Here is an 18,850-nt window from a genome sequence, read left to right as displayed (position 1 = left end):
CAAAAATGTAGAGCCTAATAGGGACCGGTCTCTGTACCTGCTTCTTACAAGTGCAGGTACCGAACACCGACAGGACCCGGCCCACTTTAAACCCTGAAAAGAGGACTTTCCCCTTTTGCAAGATTTCACATAGGATCTCGATAATACGCTCAGAATAAGCAGCAAGAGCTATAATAAGTTAAAAATAAAAAAAGCAAACTGCGCAGACTTCGGGATCTTTTGGGGAATAACGACCATTGTGCTGCCTGCCGCATCAAAATATGCATGTTCTGGCCAATACAAGCAACCCTTCAAATAATTCCCAGGTTTGACCACCCGATATTTATTACTAATCTAATAATTACAATGTGCGTGGTAGCATGTACCTTATATTTCGCAGTTAATCGAGCCGCAGGCAATGATGGTCATAGACATGGTGTCCTAATTTAAATGAATATAACATTACAATGTGATCGCAGTGACTACAAATAATTGTAAATCATTCTGTGCCGCACAGAGGCCAGAGGCTCGCTTGGGAGGGCAGTTACAGTCCCTTTTCTATGTTTAGACATACACAAGCCTTAGAACTAGCGGTGCTGTTTACCTGTATAGATCCACGTCGAGCTGCTCCAGGTTCAGGACGCTGGTCACTAGGACACTGCGGAGATCAGGGGAATCTGGCGGCGGGGCTCCGCCGGGAGAGCCACTCTGACCCTCGGCATCCGTGACATCTTCCGGCTGCATGGAAGCCGCCATCGCTAGAACATATGATGCAAAAAATGCCACTAAACAACCTTTGCACTTTTGTGTTCCGTGTAGTACACACTAGCGCGCCCTCGCGGCCATATTGGGAGTATAAAAAATTCCTTCTAGTACAATAGACCCTTGGCAGGAGGCTGGTGTCTGCTGTTTCTCGGTGACGATTCATCCGTTACCAAAGGTCACTGTGTCGTGGCTAGAGAAGGACGAGCCAACAAATTCAAAGGGAGAGCCGAGCCAAGGGTAGGCTCTGATCTAATAACCTGTGCACGAGCCCTGCCCTTAAAATGTTTGCTATGTAAATCATACAACAAACATCACATAAATATCTCTTCAAAACTCAAAATTGTGTGTTTAGATATGAAAGCTTTGACATTAAAATGTCACTTTATAGCACTGCATTGATAAGTAGTTATTAAGTATTTAAAAAAGAGGAAAACGGGCACTACAGCACTGAAACACAAAATGTAAATGCATTTAATGCGAATTAAATTAAAGAGCACACAGTAGCACAGACAGGTTTTCCGCTGAGATCACTCAGCCTAACATGGAAATATCGTATACAGACAGTAGATGTTTTAATTAGTGGACATATGAAAGCAATGCCACCTAAAACTAAAATCTAATAAATGCCTCAGTGAGTAATGCATTTTTTGTTGTTGCAGGTTTATATAACACAAACTTGTGTTGACCTATGGCACGAAAACCAGACTAGGAAACACATTTCTTTAGGGATGGGGAGATAAAGTGATTTGTCCAGAACGGCACGATGTTGAGCCCATGCCAGGATTTAAAGCTGGTTTCCAAATTCCAATGCCAACAGCTCTAGCTGCTAGGCCATATCCCCTTCGCTTTGTGTTTCAACAGCTGTGTGCATCCTATAGGTAATTAGTTTCAATGTCACCTATAGTTTTATTCTTCTGCGGCTGACAGCTTGAGTTACATTAAAATGCATAGCATTATCAACGCTTTCAAATGCAAAACTGAGTAACAAGTAGAAACAAGCACTGGCGTTGCCAATAGGTCTCGCAGTAGGAAAGTTGGAGCTATTGGTTTTGTAAATGACAAAGCCCTTTATGTTTTTAAAATGAAAACAAAAATAAAAGGCATTGTTATTTGCAATTGTAATAGCTCCAACTTTCCTACTACAAGACCTATTGGCAACGCCAGTGCTTGTTATTCTAATGTGCATAGTTTTATTACATTTATGAGGGGCGAAGCTTCCCTCTTTCATAGGACGCCAGTGTGGAGTAGGAACAGGGCACATTCGAAAATGCGTGATGCTCGGTAGGAGGAACTGTCCTTTCTCTTTGCCAAGCATCGTGCATGCGCATTATAACACATGTTCACTCTAATTGCAGCTGGCATCATGCGTGAGCCTGCTGCACTTGGAAAGAGATAACAGCCCTCTCAATGGGGCTCTATAAACTATACTAGGGCTCTACCTCAGGGGGATTACAGGTGGCCCCCTCCACGCATTAACTGGCAGAGCATTCTTTTGACTGCTCCTCTCATCTGATTGCCCCACCCCTCTTTTTGGTTGTTCTGCTACTATAGTTGACTGGTGCCGACTAGTTACCTACACTTGTGTGAAAAATGGGCCAGTCCTTCAATGAAGAGGAATATCTTGGGGACTGTACAGAAATCTCCTGTGAGCACTAGGTGGAAGAGTACTTGGTGGAGGCACTTGATAACCATGTGAGGGCCCTTCAACCCTTTACTCAACCTCTTATCCAATATGGCAAGAGAGAATTGAGTGCAGGCACTTTGGGGAACCCCCCCCCTCCCCCCCCAATGAAGTAAGAACCAATGATCGGGTTTTTTCCCCAGAGAGGGTCGACTGACTGGCCTCATTCTGAGGCATTGGAAGAAGTGGCAAATTCAGTCCTGTTGCACCACGAGTATGGTTTGTCAGTGACACCTGGTCCCTAGGGACTCTGCCCCAATAAAGGTCAGAACACTGACGATTCCTCTATCCACTCTTCAGAGTCAGAACAGTCTCAGAAGGAGTCTCAAACCGCCTCCAAACGGAAGCGCAAGACCCACTATGCATGGATTAGCCCTGCGGGGTTACTCTGCAGAAGCCTGCATTTGAACCCGGATGATATTGTCCACCCTGGTTCGTCGGACTGAATTCCCTGTCCTGAAGTAGCAGATTATGTCCAAAACCGTGTGCTCAAAGGATTTGAGAGGAGGATATGCCCACACCCTTCGCTCCCTGGGAAATTCCCAGACACTCCAGAACTTGATCCCGGTATGGCCACTTTTCTGAAAAAGTTTGCCAAAGATCACAAGAAAGGGATTGACTGCGCCGACAGCGGCTGTCAACACAAACTACTAGACTTCTCTTGCCTTACTCCTAGCCAAATGGCACATCTCACTTCGCTGGGGTGATTGTCCTCCTCCAATAACGTAAGATCTGTCCTACTCGATACTAACTCTGAATTGTATGCTTCTACTCAGCTAATTGCTTCCAGCTCAAAGATATCTGGCAATCGCTGTGGGATTTACTTTGTTGTATTTGGATCATTCTGCAGATGACGGAACGGCAGATTAAATGCTTGTTAATTATTCAATGCTGTACTGGGCGCTGCTTTTACTTCCTCGGTGATGCCCTAATGTTCTGTGTTATTTTGTTTTCATTTTTTTTCTCCCCTTGTCATTCGTTATGCTACAAGTGGATAATTGTTTTCTTTATAATTTGATATGGCTTCACTGTATGTACCTGTTGTATAAAATGATAAATAAACTTTATTTTTTTAAGTATTAGACTTCTCAGGATGGCTCATGAAGATACTGGGGTTGGCAGTTCAGGCCAGAGACTCTAATTCCATGGTTGATAGGCTGTCCTCCTTGAATGGTCCCAACAGGCGATATGCCTTCTTGGCGAAGCAAATTGCTCTATCTCCAAGTTTGTCAAAGACCTGAGCAAATATGTAGCTGCTTCCTCGGCCTTGGACAACCCCCAATCCGCCATTAAGAAGGTCTTTGGCAGTGGCCTTTTTGCAAGGGGGTTGAGCACTGGGCCGTGGATTCACCCAGACCTCTCCCAGAGGTTACTCCCACCATGGAAGTGGAACGTCTACCTACCCAAGTTCAAACAACTTTTACCTGTTCCAGTCCCTGGGAGGCCAAGGTCGCTCCTTCCAAGGAGGCTACAGCGGAGGGACTACAACAACAATGAAATCCACATATACAGGTGAGTGCAATACCAGGTTTAGACATTGCCTTGGGAGTGGGCAGACTCAGATTTTTCCTCACACAAATGGTGGATAATTAGCCAAGATGCCTGCATCCTGGAGACAGTACAGGGATTCAAATTAGAGTTTATTGCATCCCCATCTCAGATGGTCCCTCCAAATCCTTTTCTTTTTTTCCCAGACAGAGTTTGATCATCAACAGCGAGAAGTCACTTCTGACTCCCACTCAGAGTTTGGAGTTCTTGGTGTTTTAAGTGGACTCTGTCCTAGCCTAACTCAAACTCCCCCTCCTGAAATTGATTTCGATCAAGGAAGAATTGAGATGAGCGATAACCTCTCAGACAATATCATTGAGGATGTTGGCCAGACAGGTGAGACTTCTGGCGTCCTCCATTCAGGATGTATTTTCTGGTCCTCTCCACCATCGTGCTTCGCAGCACCTCAAAATTCTACACCTTCAGAAAGGTTTATCCTACTCGGAGCATATCATTTTGTTGCAGGAAGCCAGAATGAAGGTTTTCTGGTTGCTCGATCATATGGGGCCTGGAACGCAAGGCATTTTTGCCCCTGTTCCGAAAATAGTCATAAAATCAGATTCCAGTAGATGGGGCTAGGGTGTCTGTGTGACTTTACAACTTGTACATTTGCAATGTTTTTTCCTGTTTGTATCTTTCATGTAACTCATGTAATCATAAATCCTTATGTATTGCAACTGGTTCTTTTGTAAAGCGCTCTGACACCTTAGGGTAATGTTCGCGCTATAGAAAATCGCATTAAATAAATTAATAAATTCCACAAGGTGAGATGTTGCATCCTTCTTCGGATAGACAATATTTCGTCATCAAAAAACATCAACAAGCTGGGGAGGTACGAGATCTTGTCTTGTGGCGAAAATTGCCATAGACTTTTGGCAGTAATGACTGAAATGTCAGCTCACAGTCGTGGTGGAGTATATTCTGGGTTGCACAAATATCGTGGCGGACTGGAACAACCGATTTCTACATGACTCCAGTGATTGGAGGCTTCATCGCCGCATTTTAAATGCTCTGCCTCTGGGGCCCATGTGTTGTAGACCTGTTCGCGTCACAACTGAATACACACGTTCAGATTTTTTACAGTTGGAGACCGGACCCTTTACCAGCAAGTTCTGATGCTTTTCTTGTAGAAAAAATCTGCTTTATGCATTTCCTTCTACTCCATGATCCAGAGAGTCCTCCCACAGGTCCGTCAACAGGGCACGAAAATAATCCTAGTGACACCATATTGGCCAGTGCAACCTTGGTTTCCTGTGGCATGGCAGAATCGTGTGCTCCACTGATGCAAATTCAAACCTTCCTGGACCTTCTGTTAGATCCAACGGAGCATCCAGACCTGTTGGTGATGGGCAGGAGTTTGTCCTTCATGGCGTGGAGGATTTCAGGAGCCAATGACAAATGCCTGGAATTTCGGAGCTCCCAGTAGTCACAAGATATATTCTGCAGCATGGCGCAGATGGTTAATTGTTGCAATGAATGGAGTGTGGATCCCTTGGGGCCATTGTGCAGATGACTGTCCATTTTTTGTCCAAGGTTGGCCTATAGGACGATTAATAATTTTTGATCTGCTATCTCCGGTAGGGCATCCCCGTTGGACAATAGACCTGTGGGGGAACATCCCTTAGTATGTAAACCCCTTAGAGGTATCAGGATGGTTGTTCCTCCCCTGTCTCGTGCCCCTACGCAACTGGAATTGCTTTGATGTGCGTTTGTTCACAACCACTTGTGCCACGGGTTTTGAGTATAATTGCCTGATCCAGTTCACGAAGTTGGGACCGAAGCCCATTCTACCAAGTACAGCAATAAGGTACGTCCATTCCACCATGTCAAACGCCATGGTGGCATCCAGTGACACCAGTATCACCGGTTCCCGGATAGTTGCCGCCCTATCCAATACTCTGTGGACCCTTTGCAAATTTAAGGCTGTGTTACGAAGCGGCATGAAGCCTGATTGATCTGGATGCACCAAGCTGTCTATCACTTTCACCAACCGGATAGCCAGTAGCTTAGCAAGGATCTTGGGTTCTGCGTTAAGTAAGAATATCGGTCTATATGAGGCACAACTGGTTTTGGGTTTCCCCTCCTTGCCGACGATTGCCTTACGCCGACGATACCCAGCTCCTCTTTTCATGTCAGAAAGGAGAAGATTTCAACGGAGAGAGTATTCGTGAGTGCCTTGGGGCTGTTTTTAAATGGTTCCAGCTAAACAGCCTCAAGTCCAACTCTGATAAATCGGAGATACTCTTCTTCGGGTGTATCTCTAACCCAGAATGGCATGAATGGTGGCCTGCAGACATGTTCCCTCCAGCTCACTCGTCTCAGTTAGCTAAGAATCTGGGAGTGAAGATCGATAATGGGCTGACATTAAAGTCCCAGGTTCTGGCTCTCTCGGGAACCTGCTTTGGTCTCCTCAAAATGCTCCGGAAGTTCTTCCCCCTGCTTTCGGAAGAGCATAGGAAGACGACGGTCCAGGCACTAATTGGCTCTAGATTGGATTATTCCAACATTCTTTATCTTGGCCTGCCGGAGTATCTCCTGCAACGTATGCAGGTGGTGCAGAACGCGGCCGCGCGGGCTATCTTTGGCCTCCATAGACGTGCTAGAGTATCCAGTCTATTACAGTCGCTCCACTGGCTGCCTATCCGGAAGCGGATAGAGTTTAAGGCCTTGACTCTGGCCCATAAAGCCCTGCACGCTAAGGGAGCTCAGTATCTCCAAAGGAGACTTGCCATTTTACCATCCGGCCCGCTCTCTGAGGTCTGAGTCTCTGTTTTTAGCTGAGGTTCCCCGTGTAAAAAAGGCGCGCATGGGTGGCCGTTCTTTCAGGCTGCGAGCTCCGCAGCTCTGGAATTCGCTCCCACTGTCACTGCGTAGCACATCCAATCTTCTGGCCTTCAGGAAGGGCCTTAAAACATGGGCCTTTGCCCGATAGTGGTTTTTCCCCCCAGTGTTAGAGTGTTCTACTATTTGCAGGGACTCTGTTGTATGTTGTTGACGTATTTCTTTTTCCGGTCACATATTAAAGCGCCGGGACACTCCTTTGGAGTAGCCGTGCGCTATATAAGACCAACCTAACATCTAATATCTAACATCCTTATGGATGACAACTATGTTGTCTATCTTTTGGTATATGGGGAGCACTCCCATCTCCTTACTTTCTTCAAACATCAGGCGGAGATATGAGGCTACCTTGTCTGACCTGAGCTTATACAGCTCAATTGGCAGGCCTTCCCAGATTGAATCGCCCGTATTGCCTGGGCTACTTCCTCATTCGAGAAGCCAGATTCAAGATATTCCCTGTTTTCGTCTGACAGCTTGGGGAGCGAGATGTCTTGGATCAGAGAGCCATTCTCCTCAAGCGACTACTTCCCCTCCGTACCATATATTGTTTAGTAGTAAGCGTTAAACCGGTCGGCTATTTCCTGTGGATCAGAGATTAGGCCGACACCCTCCATCTGAAGCTCAGGCACGAGGCGGTTAGTCCACTCCTTCTTATTTAACCATGCAATTAGTTTTCCTGCCTTGTCCCCATGTTCGTATATTCTAGTCTGAGTTTCTCGTCCCTGGGCGTTAGCTCTGTCTATCGCTATGGCTTTGAATTCGTCTTGTTTGAGCTGCAAGAAGTGCAACTTCTCGGGGGTTACTGTCACTTCCAACTCACTCTCTAGTTTAAGTACCTCATCCTCCACCGCACCAACTCTTTCCGACTTTCTTTTTTCTTGCCTGTAATCAATGATAGGGCTTGCCCACGAACCACCGATTTGTATGCTTCCCACAGCGTTACAAAAGGGGGTGGTGGTGGACGAAGCATCTGAATCAATCAAACATTCCCACCCAGTCAAAAGATCTGGGTGTAATCCATCACCGTTCTTTAGCCCACTCTGCCACCCCAGTTCAGACATGGCTATATGCAAATCAATCTGACCCTGTGCCTCATTGGAACAGTCCAGCCTGAACTGCCAAGCCATGTCTTCCCTGGACAGGAAGCAAGCTTCCGAGGACCGGTTTCTGGCATTCCAGCCGTCTTCAGCCCGGCTTGCTTGAATCCAGTGGCAAAGTGAGCAAGGGACTCCAGTCTGAGCATACCCAGCCACACTTATGGCGGCCAAAAGCGGTACAAAAGGGGGTGGTGATGGACGGAGCATCTGAATCAATCAAACATTCACACCCAGTCAAAAGATCTGGGTTTAATCCATCACCGTTTTTAGCCCAATCTGCCACCCCAGTTCAGACATGGCTATATGCAAATCAGTCTGACCCTGTGCCTCATTGGAACAGTCCAGCCCGAACTGCCAAGCCGTGTCTTCCCTGGACCGGAAACAAGCTTCCGAGGACCGGTTTCTGGCATTCCAGCCGTCTTCAGCCCGGCGTGCTTGAATCCAGTGGCAAAGTGAGCAAGGGACTCACTTCTGAGCATACCCTGCCACACTTATGGCAGCCAAAAGCGGTACAAAAGGGGGTGGTGATGGACGGAGCATCTGAATCCATCAAACATTCACACCCAGTCAAAAGATCTGGGTTTAATCCATCACCGTTCTTTAGCCCAGCGTTTGGGCAGACTCCACCGTACCCTCATTTTAATGAAAGTAGTGGTCTGTGTCTTGGTTTAGTTTCTTCCGAGTATCAGGGTCCTCGAGGTACCAGGGCTTAATGGGGGCGATTCTTCCCAACTTTCTCTGGCCTAGATCAATGTGTGTCCAGATCGGTGAGTGATCAGAAATACCCCTACTTAAATGTCGTATGTCTTGAATAGCTAGTGTTAGAGTAGCCAGAACTAATACATAATCAATGCGCGAGAGGCTGCGATGGGCCCATGAAAGGAAGGTGTATTGAGCTCTGCCATGGTTGTGTGCCCTCCATCCATCCACCAATCCCATAGCTTCGAGGAAGTCAGATAGACCTTGTTGTGCGGGTCTAAGGCCTTGTGGGGGGTGCTGATCCAACTCACCAGATACCACTGCGTTAAATCTCCACCCATAGGGAGGAGGCCCTCTGGACAGGACAATAGGATTGTACCTAGGTCTGTAAATGTGTCCGCTGGAGGCCAGGGGGAATGTACACTGAGACAAATATGACATCTCTCCCCTCCCAGAGACCCGAAATTCCATTATATCTGCCTCTAATATCTGACCATGTGGACTGCAGTGTAAAGGGAAACAAGTTTTTTTAGCACTATACCCACTCCCGCGACCCAGTCGTTAAACCTGCATGAGCCACTAGCTCATAACTTCCCCTATTCCCCTATCCATAGCCTTACACATGTTCCCAACTAAGGGCCATATGTAGGTGGCCAAATACCGATCGGTAACACCGAAAAAGGGTCATTTTTGGTGTTACCGACAAATATGTAGCCATGTGAGATGTAGGTAATACCGAATAGGATCGATAATAACGAATCGGTAAAAACCCTAAGTTACCGACTTGGAATTACCGAAATAATGAATACCGAATCGGTAGAAACGATTCGGTAAAACCCCCAAATATGCTATGTAGCAAACCCCGGTAATACCGATTTTGGCCAAAATCGGTAATAACGAATCGCTAATTACCACGTTTCAGGAGCATGTGGTAATCAGGAGGAGTCTATATAAACAGACCCAAAATGCATCAGTATGAACACAATGGCAGGCCTCTATCTCATAGCAAGGCGGCTACGCCTGAGAGCAGCAGGAATGAGGATCTGGAGACGTGAGGAGCAGGTGTACAGAGTACGCATCACTCTGTTCCAGTTGACAGACGCAGAAATACACGAGAGATACAGATTGCACCCAGACACCATCCTGGAGCTAATACGGGACCTAACACCCTATCTGGAGCATCAGACGCCAAGGGCCCACACAATCCCCACCCATGTCCAGGTACTCTGCTGCCTGCACCTCCTTGCATCAGGAAGTTTCCAGGGTGTGATAGCAGCAGTGGGTGGAGTATCACAGAGCTGCCTATCCCGGTTCTTCAACACCTTCCTAGACGCCATGATGGACAGAATGGAACATTACATATCCTTCCCCAGTACGCAGGCGGAGCTGCAGAGAACCAAGCTGGAGTTCTATCAACTTGCCCACTTCCCCCACGTGATCGGCTGCATCGATGGGACCCACATTCCCATCTGCCCACCTGCAGCAAGTGAATACATTTACAGGAACCGCAAATCCACCCACTCAATCAATGTGCAGGTGATCTGCAATGCCAAACACATTATCACAGACATCGTGGCAAAATACCCCTGGAGTACCCACGATGCTTACATCTTCAGGAACAGTGGCATACATACACGTCTGCTTGCTGGTGAATTTGCCGACGGATACATACTAGGTAAGTAAATGTCACACACCCTGATGTACACCCTGCCACAAGCTATTGGTCACACCAATCAATGCCACTTACTTCTCTTCATAGGTGACAGCGCATATGCCCTCCGACCGTATCTCCTCACACCATATCTGAACCCAACCACCCGAAGGGAGAGGAGATACAATGTGGCACATAGGAGCACACGCAACGTGGTGGAGCGCACTTTTGGTTTGCTCAAAAGCAGATTCCGTTGCCTCCACAAAACAGGAGGTGCGCGTCTGTACAGCCCCATCAAATGTTGCAAGATTATTGCTACGTGTGCAATGCTACACAATCTGGCCACTAAAAAAGGAACTGCAGTGGAACTAACTGAGTCAGAGGACGAGGACAACCCTCAGCCAGAGCCCAGCGCGGCTGGTGCTGCTATTGAACATGATGGGAGACATAGACGGGCAGAGATAACATCACACTATTTCTGAGTGAGTAACGACACTGAGGCATTTCAAATTACATGTACAGGTGTTTATTTGGCACACCTCCAGCATTGTGAGCATTGTCCAATTGGACATGGGTTACATCACCCATCACATGCATGTGGACAGCCAGTGTCCTTCACTTCTTGCGTCCCCGTGCTGCACGTGCATGTTCCCCATCAACACAGACTTGTGAGTTGGACCATTCCTGTGCTGGGACATTACGTCCACTACGCCTCCTGCACTCGGTGGGTGAGGGTGTAATGCTACCACGGCTGGTAGCCTCCTCACTGTCCCCCCCCTTCCATATTTGAGGCCTTAGCATTCTGCATGAGCTCTAGCACTGAGGTCATGGACACCATCCCCCTGGCCACATCCCTGCTGCAATGCGCCATCTCCTCCTGCATGGCGATGGACCGGCGACACATCAGTGATGTCGTAGTGGCCAGCCGGTTCACCGACTTGGTATAGTCCTGGAGTCTCAGTCTCTGTCGGCGCATGCCAACACGGTCCTGCTCCAGCTGGCTGCAGAGGTTGTCCACCGAGGTTGCTACCCTCTCCATCCCTGCAGACATATTCTCCCCCATGGCACTGATACCCTTCTCCATCTTGTGCATATGTCTGTTAATGTTTGCCACCTCCCTGTGTAACAACTTCATCTCCCTCCATTGCAGGCGCTGGACCTTCAGCATGTTGCCTTCCAGTCCAGCAAACACACTGTCACCCTGCTCAAATGCCACTGGACTGTCCGGCCTTGCCCTGCGGCGGCGTGATGAGATGTTCGCACCCTCGGATGCTGAACCAGCCCGCTCCCTGTTGGATCTCTCTACGATAGGACTTTGTTCGCGCTGGCTGCCCTCCTCCTCTGACGCCTCCATCTGCTGGAGGGTGATCACGGCATGCCTCCTGCCTGACTGTGGTAGTGGTGGTGGTGGTGGTGGTGGTGGTGGTGGTGGTGGTGTTGGTGAACGTCGCAGTGGTGACTGAGTGAGAGGGGATTGCGGCCCTCCCTGGCGCTGTGGTGATGTCTGTGGTGGAGGATTGGCTGGCTGCGATGGCGCAGAGCTGGTGTTCCCTGCAGGCATGCTGTGTTCATCCTGTTCACTACCCTCTGGCCTGGCTGACCTGCCTCTGCTGCCCTCAGCTGCACTGCGAGATGACTCGCCTGAAATGACACAAATGTAAATATTCTCAATGCTCTGTCTGCAATGCCATTGCATTAAAGTACATGACAACAGTGCACAGTGGTTATCCTGACCTATCCAATTCTATTACCATGCTATTGTGTTAGCTGCCCTGACAGTCCTGATCATGATTTCACACTGACTACATCACCCAGAATGCATTGCAGGTAAGCAGTAAGACATGGTGTGGAGTGGGAGCACTTTTACCACTATGGGGGTTGGGGTTGGGGAGGGGGTAGGGCAGCATCCTGGGCATGCTTCTTACCTTGTTTTCTAGCTGCTCTGGCGGAGCTGTCTGCGTCTCCTATGCCACTCACACTCTCCCGCTGGATGGTGGACTCCACCATCTGTTCCAGTGGTGTTGGTACTGGGGCTCGATTTTTTCCTCCTCCAGTTTTCCCTGCCAGCCTATGTCTCTCTGCCATCCTCTGTTTTTCTGTTTTTCTGAGGTCGTACCACCTCTTTCTGATGTCCTCTATGGTGCGCAGGGTCACACCTATGGCATTGATCTTGTCCCGAATGCCACTCCATATTTGCCTCTTCTGTGCGTCTGGCACTTGGTGGGACTGGGCTCCAAACAGCTTTTGGTACTCTTGGGTGACATCCTCGATCAGGATCTCAAGCTCCTTGTCGCTGAACTTGAGTTTTCTTTTTCTTTCACCTCCCTCCTTCTCCTTGTCCTGGCTTGCCATTTCAATGCTTGTTCAGTGGTTTATCTATTTTTTTTTCTTGGCTGTGTTGCTGCTGGCTCCTCAGATCTCCTGCCTGCCTGCCTGCCTCACAGTGAGCTCCAGGCCCTGTGCACCTGGCTGGGTGTGGCAACTTCCTGTTTGGGAAGTAAATGGGTGTATCAGGATTGGCTGATTCACCAAAACGCTGTTTTTTAAATTACCGATTCGGTATTTCCGATTTTGGGTGTAGATTCGGTAACACCGAATCGGTAATAGCCTTTCGGTATGTATTTTTATTACCGATCTGTTCACAATCGGTATTTAATACCGATTTGCAACGAATCGGTAATGTTTAACGAATTTTTACCTACATCACGTTTACCTCATTCTTAATACCGATTCGGTATGATTCGGTACGATTCGGTATTAAGGAGTCTGTATTTGCAATTTACCTACATATGGCCCTAAGTGTGTTTCCTATAGTAGAACGAAATCGGGGGCTTGTCTCTTGATGTATTGAAGGACCATACTGCGTTTAATCTTGTCACCAAGCCCATTGACGTTCTAGCTGAGGATCTTAATCCAGGTATCCCACTGTGTACCCATCTAAACGTGTGTAATGACACTGCTCCTGGTTTGTGTAGCACTTTGATATTGTTGATAAATCAATTACCCCATACACCTACCCAACTACCCCCTCCCTGCACCCCTGCCCACAGGGCTTCAAACTGCCCATGATACAACTTGCAGAGTGCCTGTCGCTCACAGACGTAATCTAAAAGTAGTAAAGTGGGGTGCATAGTGTCTCCCCCCTCCCTATCACGGTTATCAATACAATAGATGCCCCTGAGTGGGAGACAGCAATCTACATGGATCAAGAAAGCTTAATGCAATTTGTAGGTCCCCTAAGCAGGCCCTAAGACTCCAGTAGTCTCTAACAGATACACTAATCAACATCATTGTCAATTAAGTCCGTTGGCTCATGACTACCCCAACTTGGTACATTACCCCTAGCCAGATGCTGTTCGTCGGTCAGCAGCTTTCCAACCAGTCAGCCTCTGCTTCCGGGTGTTCAAAGAACCAGGCCCTACCATCGGCCTCCACACGCAGCCTGGCTGGGAAAAGCATGGCATACTTGTATCCTGTGTCTCTTAGCGTTTTCTTTATCCCCGAGGAAGGAGCGTCTTTGTCTCTGAACGATCTGGGTAAAGTCTGGAAAGAAAGTTATTTCTGCGTTGTCGTACCTGAGTGAAGGTCCCACTCTGGCATGCTGGAGAATCACATCTCGATCCCTGAAGTTTAGTACTCTGGCCAGGATAGGACGCGTAGGGCCCCCCGGTTTCGGACGACCTCCAGGAACTCTATGAGCTCTTTCAATGACGAAGAATTTGCCAAGCCCCTTGGGTTGCAGGTGCTTGAGGATGAGGTCTTCTTCAAAAAGATCAGTGGCTTGTCCCTCCGATTTTTCTTGGACCCCTAAAATACGGAAATTTTTGCGCTGTAGTCGCCCTTCGTAGTCATCTAGTTTGGTTTCCGCATACTTCCGAAAGGTCTTAAGTTCTTTATGTCAAGTTGCAGCTGGGAATTATGCTCCACCAGACTCGCCGTAGTGAGCTCCACATGCTTAACTCTCATTGTTTTTGTTGTGGTCCACCCTGAGCAAAATAACTTCCACCGTAAGTGTGTACATCTTGTGTACCAGGGACGTCTTATTCCCTGCGATTGCTGCCATTATGTCTTTAAGTGTAAGCTCCAGATCTGTCTCAGACTGGACTCCACCACTTTTGCCCACGGGTGAAGACTCAGGCAGCGAAGTTTTGGGAAGAGTGTAGCGGTCCAGCCTATTCTGCTGTACTGACATCCTGCCCCTAGATGATGCCATTACATTGCGTTTCTCTACCTTGGTTGTGTCAATAGGGATGGCGATTGCCAGGTCCAGAAGCGGAGGTCACTCCAGGCAGTGGGGGCAACAACCACCCTCAGCTTGAAGTCAAGGGTAATCTCACCAGGCTGAAGTTGCAATTCGAGGAGAGGTTAGTATTTGCAGCAAGAACCTGTGGTGATGCGTAGCTATACGTATTTCTCCATGGGACACTGGTTCTGGCACTCACTGGAGCTCAAAATGGAGCAGCAGCACAAGCTGGTGTTCTCCAGTAAAGTACCCCCGCAACCGTTACTCGCCACGGAACATGGCAGGTCGATACTCTTGTGAGATACGTCACCCCCTTAGTTTAGTGGGACCGTGCAGATGGGGAAACATGCAGTCACAAAGCCCTTTCCTCGACTACAATGGCTTTATCGCCGGTATCAACGGTCCGTCAGCCTTCCGCCGCCGCTGGTGGATTAAGTATCTCTCCAGCCGCTGTTGACCTGCGCCGCCGCAGGCCCACCGCAAGCCCCCAGTCAGTTGTTCAAGGCCAGGCAGGGTCCGATATCTAGGTCCGTTGGGGGAGTTTGGTGTCTTGGCTGTCAGGCAAATTACAGTTTACTCAGCTCTGCCTCAGAGATCACGCCCGATCTCGATTTTTCCTGCTCTGGTGAGGACTGTGATACGGCGAGCAGGTATCGCATTCAAGGCCGGCTCTATCCCTTGAGTCGGAGGGGGGCCTCAAAGTCGGCCCGTAACCTGGCCAAGTCGCCGCTCTGGTCCCGTGGGCCTGATTCACACCCACCGAGTGCCCCCAGACTGGTCAAGGCCAAGAGCCACGCCTCCGATCCCAGGTGCACTGTAGAGCGGCGGATCCTCATCTCCACCCTCACGTCTGGTCCCGGCCTCTTCCGTCACAGCGGATTGATGATTCGAGCGGTGGATGTTGTCTCGGGCCAGAGTGACCCCCGACAGCCACCGGTCGCCAGTATGGGCCGCCGATCAGCTGCAGTTGTTGGGAAGGTCCGACGAGTAGAGTCTGCCGGGCTCACTGTCGGCTCACCCCTCCACTCGAGTCCCGGGCGTTCCCTCTACGTAAAGGCCATCATCAATCCTGCTCTCGGCTCTGAATCTGCAGTGCTTCTCCGAGGTCCGTTGCTTTGGGATCGGATCACAGAAGCTTTCGATGAAGAATTTCCTCTTCAGGCCCACAGATAATTGTAAAGGATAGGTAAAGGGAGAAGGGAAGTCACAGAGCTACGCTAAGCAGCGGCAATCGTGCTTCGCAGCTCGGCCACACCCCCACTTAATTTCATTGTTGATTGGATGCTGTGTTCAAGTAGTAAAAGAAAGAGAAGCAGTGTCCTCAGTGTCCTTAATAGAATTGGAAATTCTTGATGCATTAGCTAGAAATTATTTTACTCTTGTGCAAGCGAAATGTAATGTTAAAAGCCAATCTGTTTAGTGCTTTCTGCATGCTGCGAGGAACTACTCGACCAGTAGACTATCAAGTGATTTAAATGGTGGTCGAGTCTTGCCAGTGATCAGTACTGTTTTCAAACGTGTAATTTGCGGGTTAATTCATGTCTGGCAAAATGCAGGTTTCTGTGAGTGAGTGAGGGTAAAACCCTTATGGGGTTGGTTCTCATTTCGTCTCACATCTTTTACATCATAATGCATGTCCCTATGAGTATTTGCTTTCCCAAGTGTGTTTCATGCAACATATGGTACTTACATAGAGCATACTCTAAACCAGGGGTCTTCAAACTTTTTGATGCCGAGACCCCCTGTCAAACCTTTCTAGGCCTAAGGACCCCTCATGACAAATATTTCTGGCACCTGGTACTCCTCATCATCGACAACCATATACTCCCCTAGTTCCCATGGTAAGTCATTTTTATGGTGGGGAAATAATATTAAACAGTGTTTAGCAAACCAAAGGTATGCGGGTGACTGTGTTTTGGTGTCAGATACTTATAACACAGTTCAAACAAAAAGTCTCAAAAAGAATAACCAATAAATGCAAAATGGTACTTTATTTTTCACAAATAAAACATCATTTGACAAAACTCATTTGGATTTTAACACCTTTCTGAACTAATGTGATTGGTGTGCCGTTTTTTCTTCAGAGAAACTGCCAATCTGTGGTTGCACCTCATTAGTACCCGTTTAACACCCACATATAGCAATAAGCAACACAAAGGTGGCCAGTCCAGCTTTGCAAAGGGCCTTCTACTGTGCAGCAACACGTGTTGCTGCTTTTTAGTAACTTTAGAACCCTTTGAGTAAAAATCAGTAGATTATGCGGCAGATGATGGACTAGGTGGCAAATGTGGCAATTCTATAATTATGCTAAAATTGCCACGGCCTCAGAATGGCATAATTCCAGTGGCCCTGGGATTCATGACTGTAAAGCATAGCCTGCAACTTCAGTGCACAGCATTCAAGGAGAATCATACTATATTTAATGGGATACTGACACCTTGGCTTTTACAGCTGCACGGAACTGGAGGTTGCTGAACATCATTCATCATTATTAAAACATACCAATCATTAATGATGAACTGTAAGGTCAAAGTATAATGGTTTATTTAATTCCAGGAGAGGAAGTGGTCCTTAGCCCCTTTGCTGCTAGGCCTCCCCCCCCGTGCTAAGCCTTTTTGTGGCTATGTGGGGTAGTTCGCGCGTAGGCCCCTGTAATTTTTTATCCATGCCAAATTTGCATCCTTTTTTCCAACATCATGGGGATTCTAAAGGTACCCAGGGTCTGTGGCTTCCCCTGAAGGGGACCCAGAAATTAGCCAAAATATGTCTAAATGTTTTTTTGGGAAAAATGTGAAAAAGGTGCTGCAAATGAAAGCGTCTGGGTTTTTACTTGCAAATGGTATCAAAGAAAGGGTTTGTGGAGCTGAAATCATAATGTTCCCATATTTTAGGGAATGACAGACTTTTGTCAGAAAACTAAAATGTTTTACACAGTTTTGACATTTTTCTGGGACATAGCCTATTTTTGCTATTTTTTGTGCTTTCAACCCCCTTCCAGTTAATGGTAGAAATTGGTATGAAAGCAATTTTGGATCCTGGACAGCTATACATTTGAGAAAAGTAGACAAAGTTTTGAATTCAGCAAGGGCTCATTTGTGTAGATTCTTCAAGGTTTCTTCATAGAAACGTACGGTTAAATATAAACAAAATTGAAAATCAGTTGAAAAAAACAGCCTTTGTGTTATCGTTTTCACCTGTAACTTCTTCCAATTATGACAGCTCTTTGAAAGCAATACATTGTTACATCTGCTGGACCTTACTGGTTGTGGGGATATAAGTAAGGTTCACCAAGAACCCGACGAATCCAGAGCCAAAAACTGAGCAGCGTCTTGCAATGGTTTTTTATTAAGTACTGGGTGTATCGCAATTATTCTGGGACAAAGCATACATGAAAAAATCGGTATGAAAGACACCTATGTATTTCTGAATTGGGAACAAAATATAGAGTTTAGAAACAGTAGATATTTGCACATTTCCGAAATTGGGAATACTCATACTAGCATGAGAATTATCGGTCATTTTTCAAAATTACTTCTATTTTACAGATTGCCTTTCACTTGGAAGGCAGAAATGCATCAAAAGTCAATAGGTAATATCATTTGCTTTACAAATCTGAATTACCCTAAGTCTCCCGATAAAAATGGTACCTCACTTGTGTGGGTAGGCATAGTGCCCACTACAGGAAACGGCTCAAAATTCAACGAGAGCACACCACAATTTCACATTGAAAAATGACCCTATTTTTGCAAAGTACCTAGCTGTAGTTTTCTTAACCCTAGCTCTGCCGGCACCTGGGGAAACCTAGCAAACCTATACATTTTTTTAAACTAGACACCCAGGGGATTACATGATTGTAGTGTGACGCATTGCTTTGTTACTTCCTTGCACAGGGCACGCTGGTTGTGATACACATTGCATTATTCCTTCTATTTCAAAGTACATGACTGTGGCGCTACGTATGGCATTGTTTCTCTATTGCACAGTACAGGAGTATATTGTTACACGTTGCAGTATTTCTTTTCTTTTATTATGTGTCTGATTCTAGCAATACGGCCTGCCTAACCTTCTAGAAACGGTTAGAAGTAAGCTTAACTATCGGTTAGAAGCGATGGTTGGGATTAGAACCTACCAATCCACCGGAAGGAATACTACCCATTATTATATGTTGGTTTTGTATTGTGTGGTCATATTGTATATATCTTCTTATATAAAGATTATATTTGTGGTGACATCATTGGGTTGCTGTGAGTGTGGTTGACATATAGTACACTCGTGCCTTGGAGATTACTGGCTGCCGCACTGTGCCTGCTGCATTCCTTAAATTCTTTGCAGTGCGCTCGCGTGCA

The 18,850-nt window shown here is 47.1% G+C and overlaps 1 protein-coding gene across 1 annotated transcript in view; it reads right to left on the bottom strand.

The window, feature by feature from the left end:
* The window catches only part of ACOT8 (acyl-CoA thioesterase 8), a 46,614-nt gene that overhangs the window by 17,008 nt on the left and 10,756 nt on the right, over positions 1–18,850 (bottom strand). The window contains exon 2 of the mRNA XM_086932575.1: positions 584–737. Within this exon, the coding sequence (XP_086788701.1) occupies positions 584–735 (152 nt within the window). The 5' untranslated portion in view covers positions 736–737. The remainder of the gene's footprint in view (positions 1–583; positions 738–18,850) is intronic.

This window comes from Lissotriton vulgaris, chromosome 7, assembly GCF_964263255.1.
Source record: "Lissotriton vulgaris chromosome 7, aLisVul1.2, whole genome shotgun sequence".
In the NCBI taxonomy this organism is placed as follows: Eukaryota; Metazoa; Chordata; class Amphibia; order Caudata; family Salamandridae; genus Lissotriton; species Lissotriton vulgaris.
The sequence above is the reverse complement of the archived record's forward strand: the minus strand, read 5'-3'. Positions and strand labels throughout refer to the sequence as shown.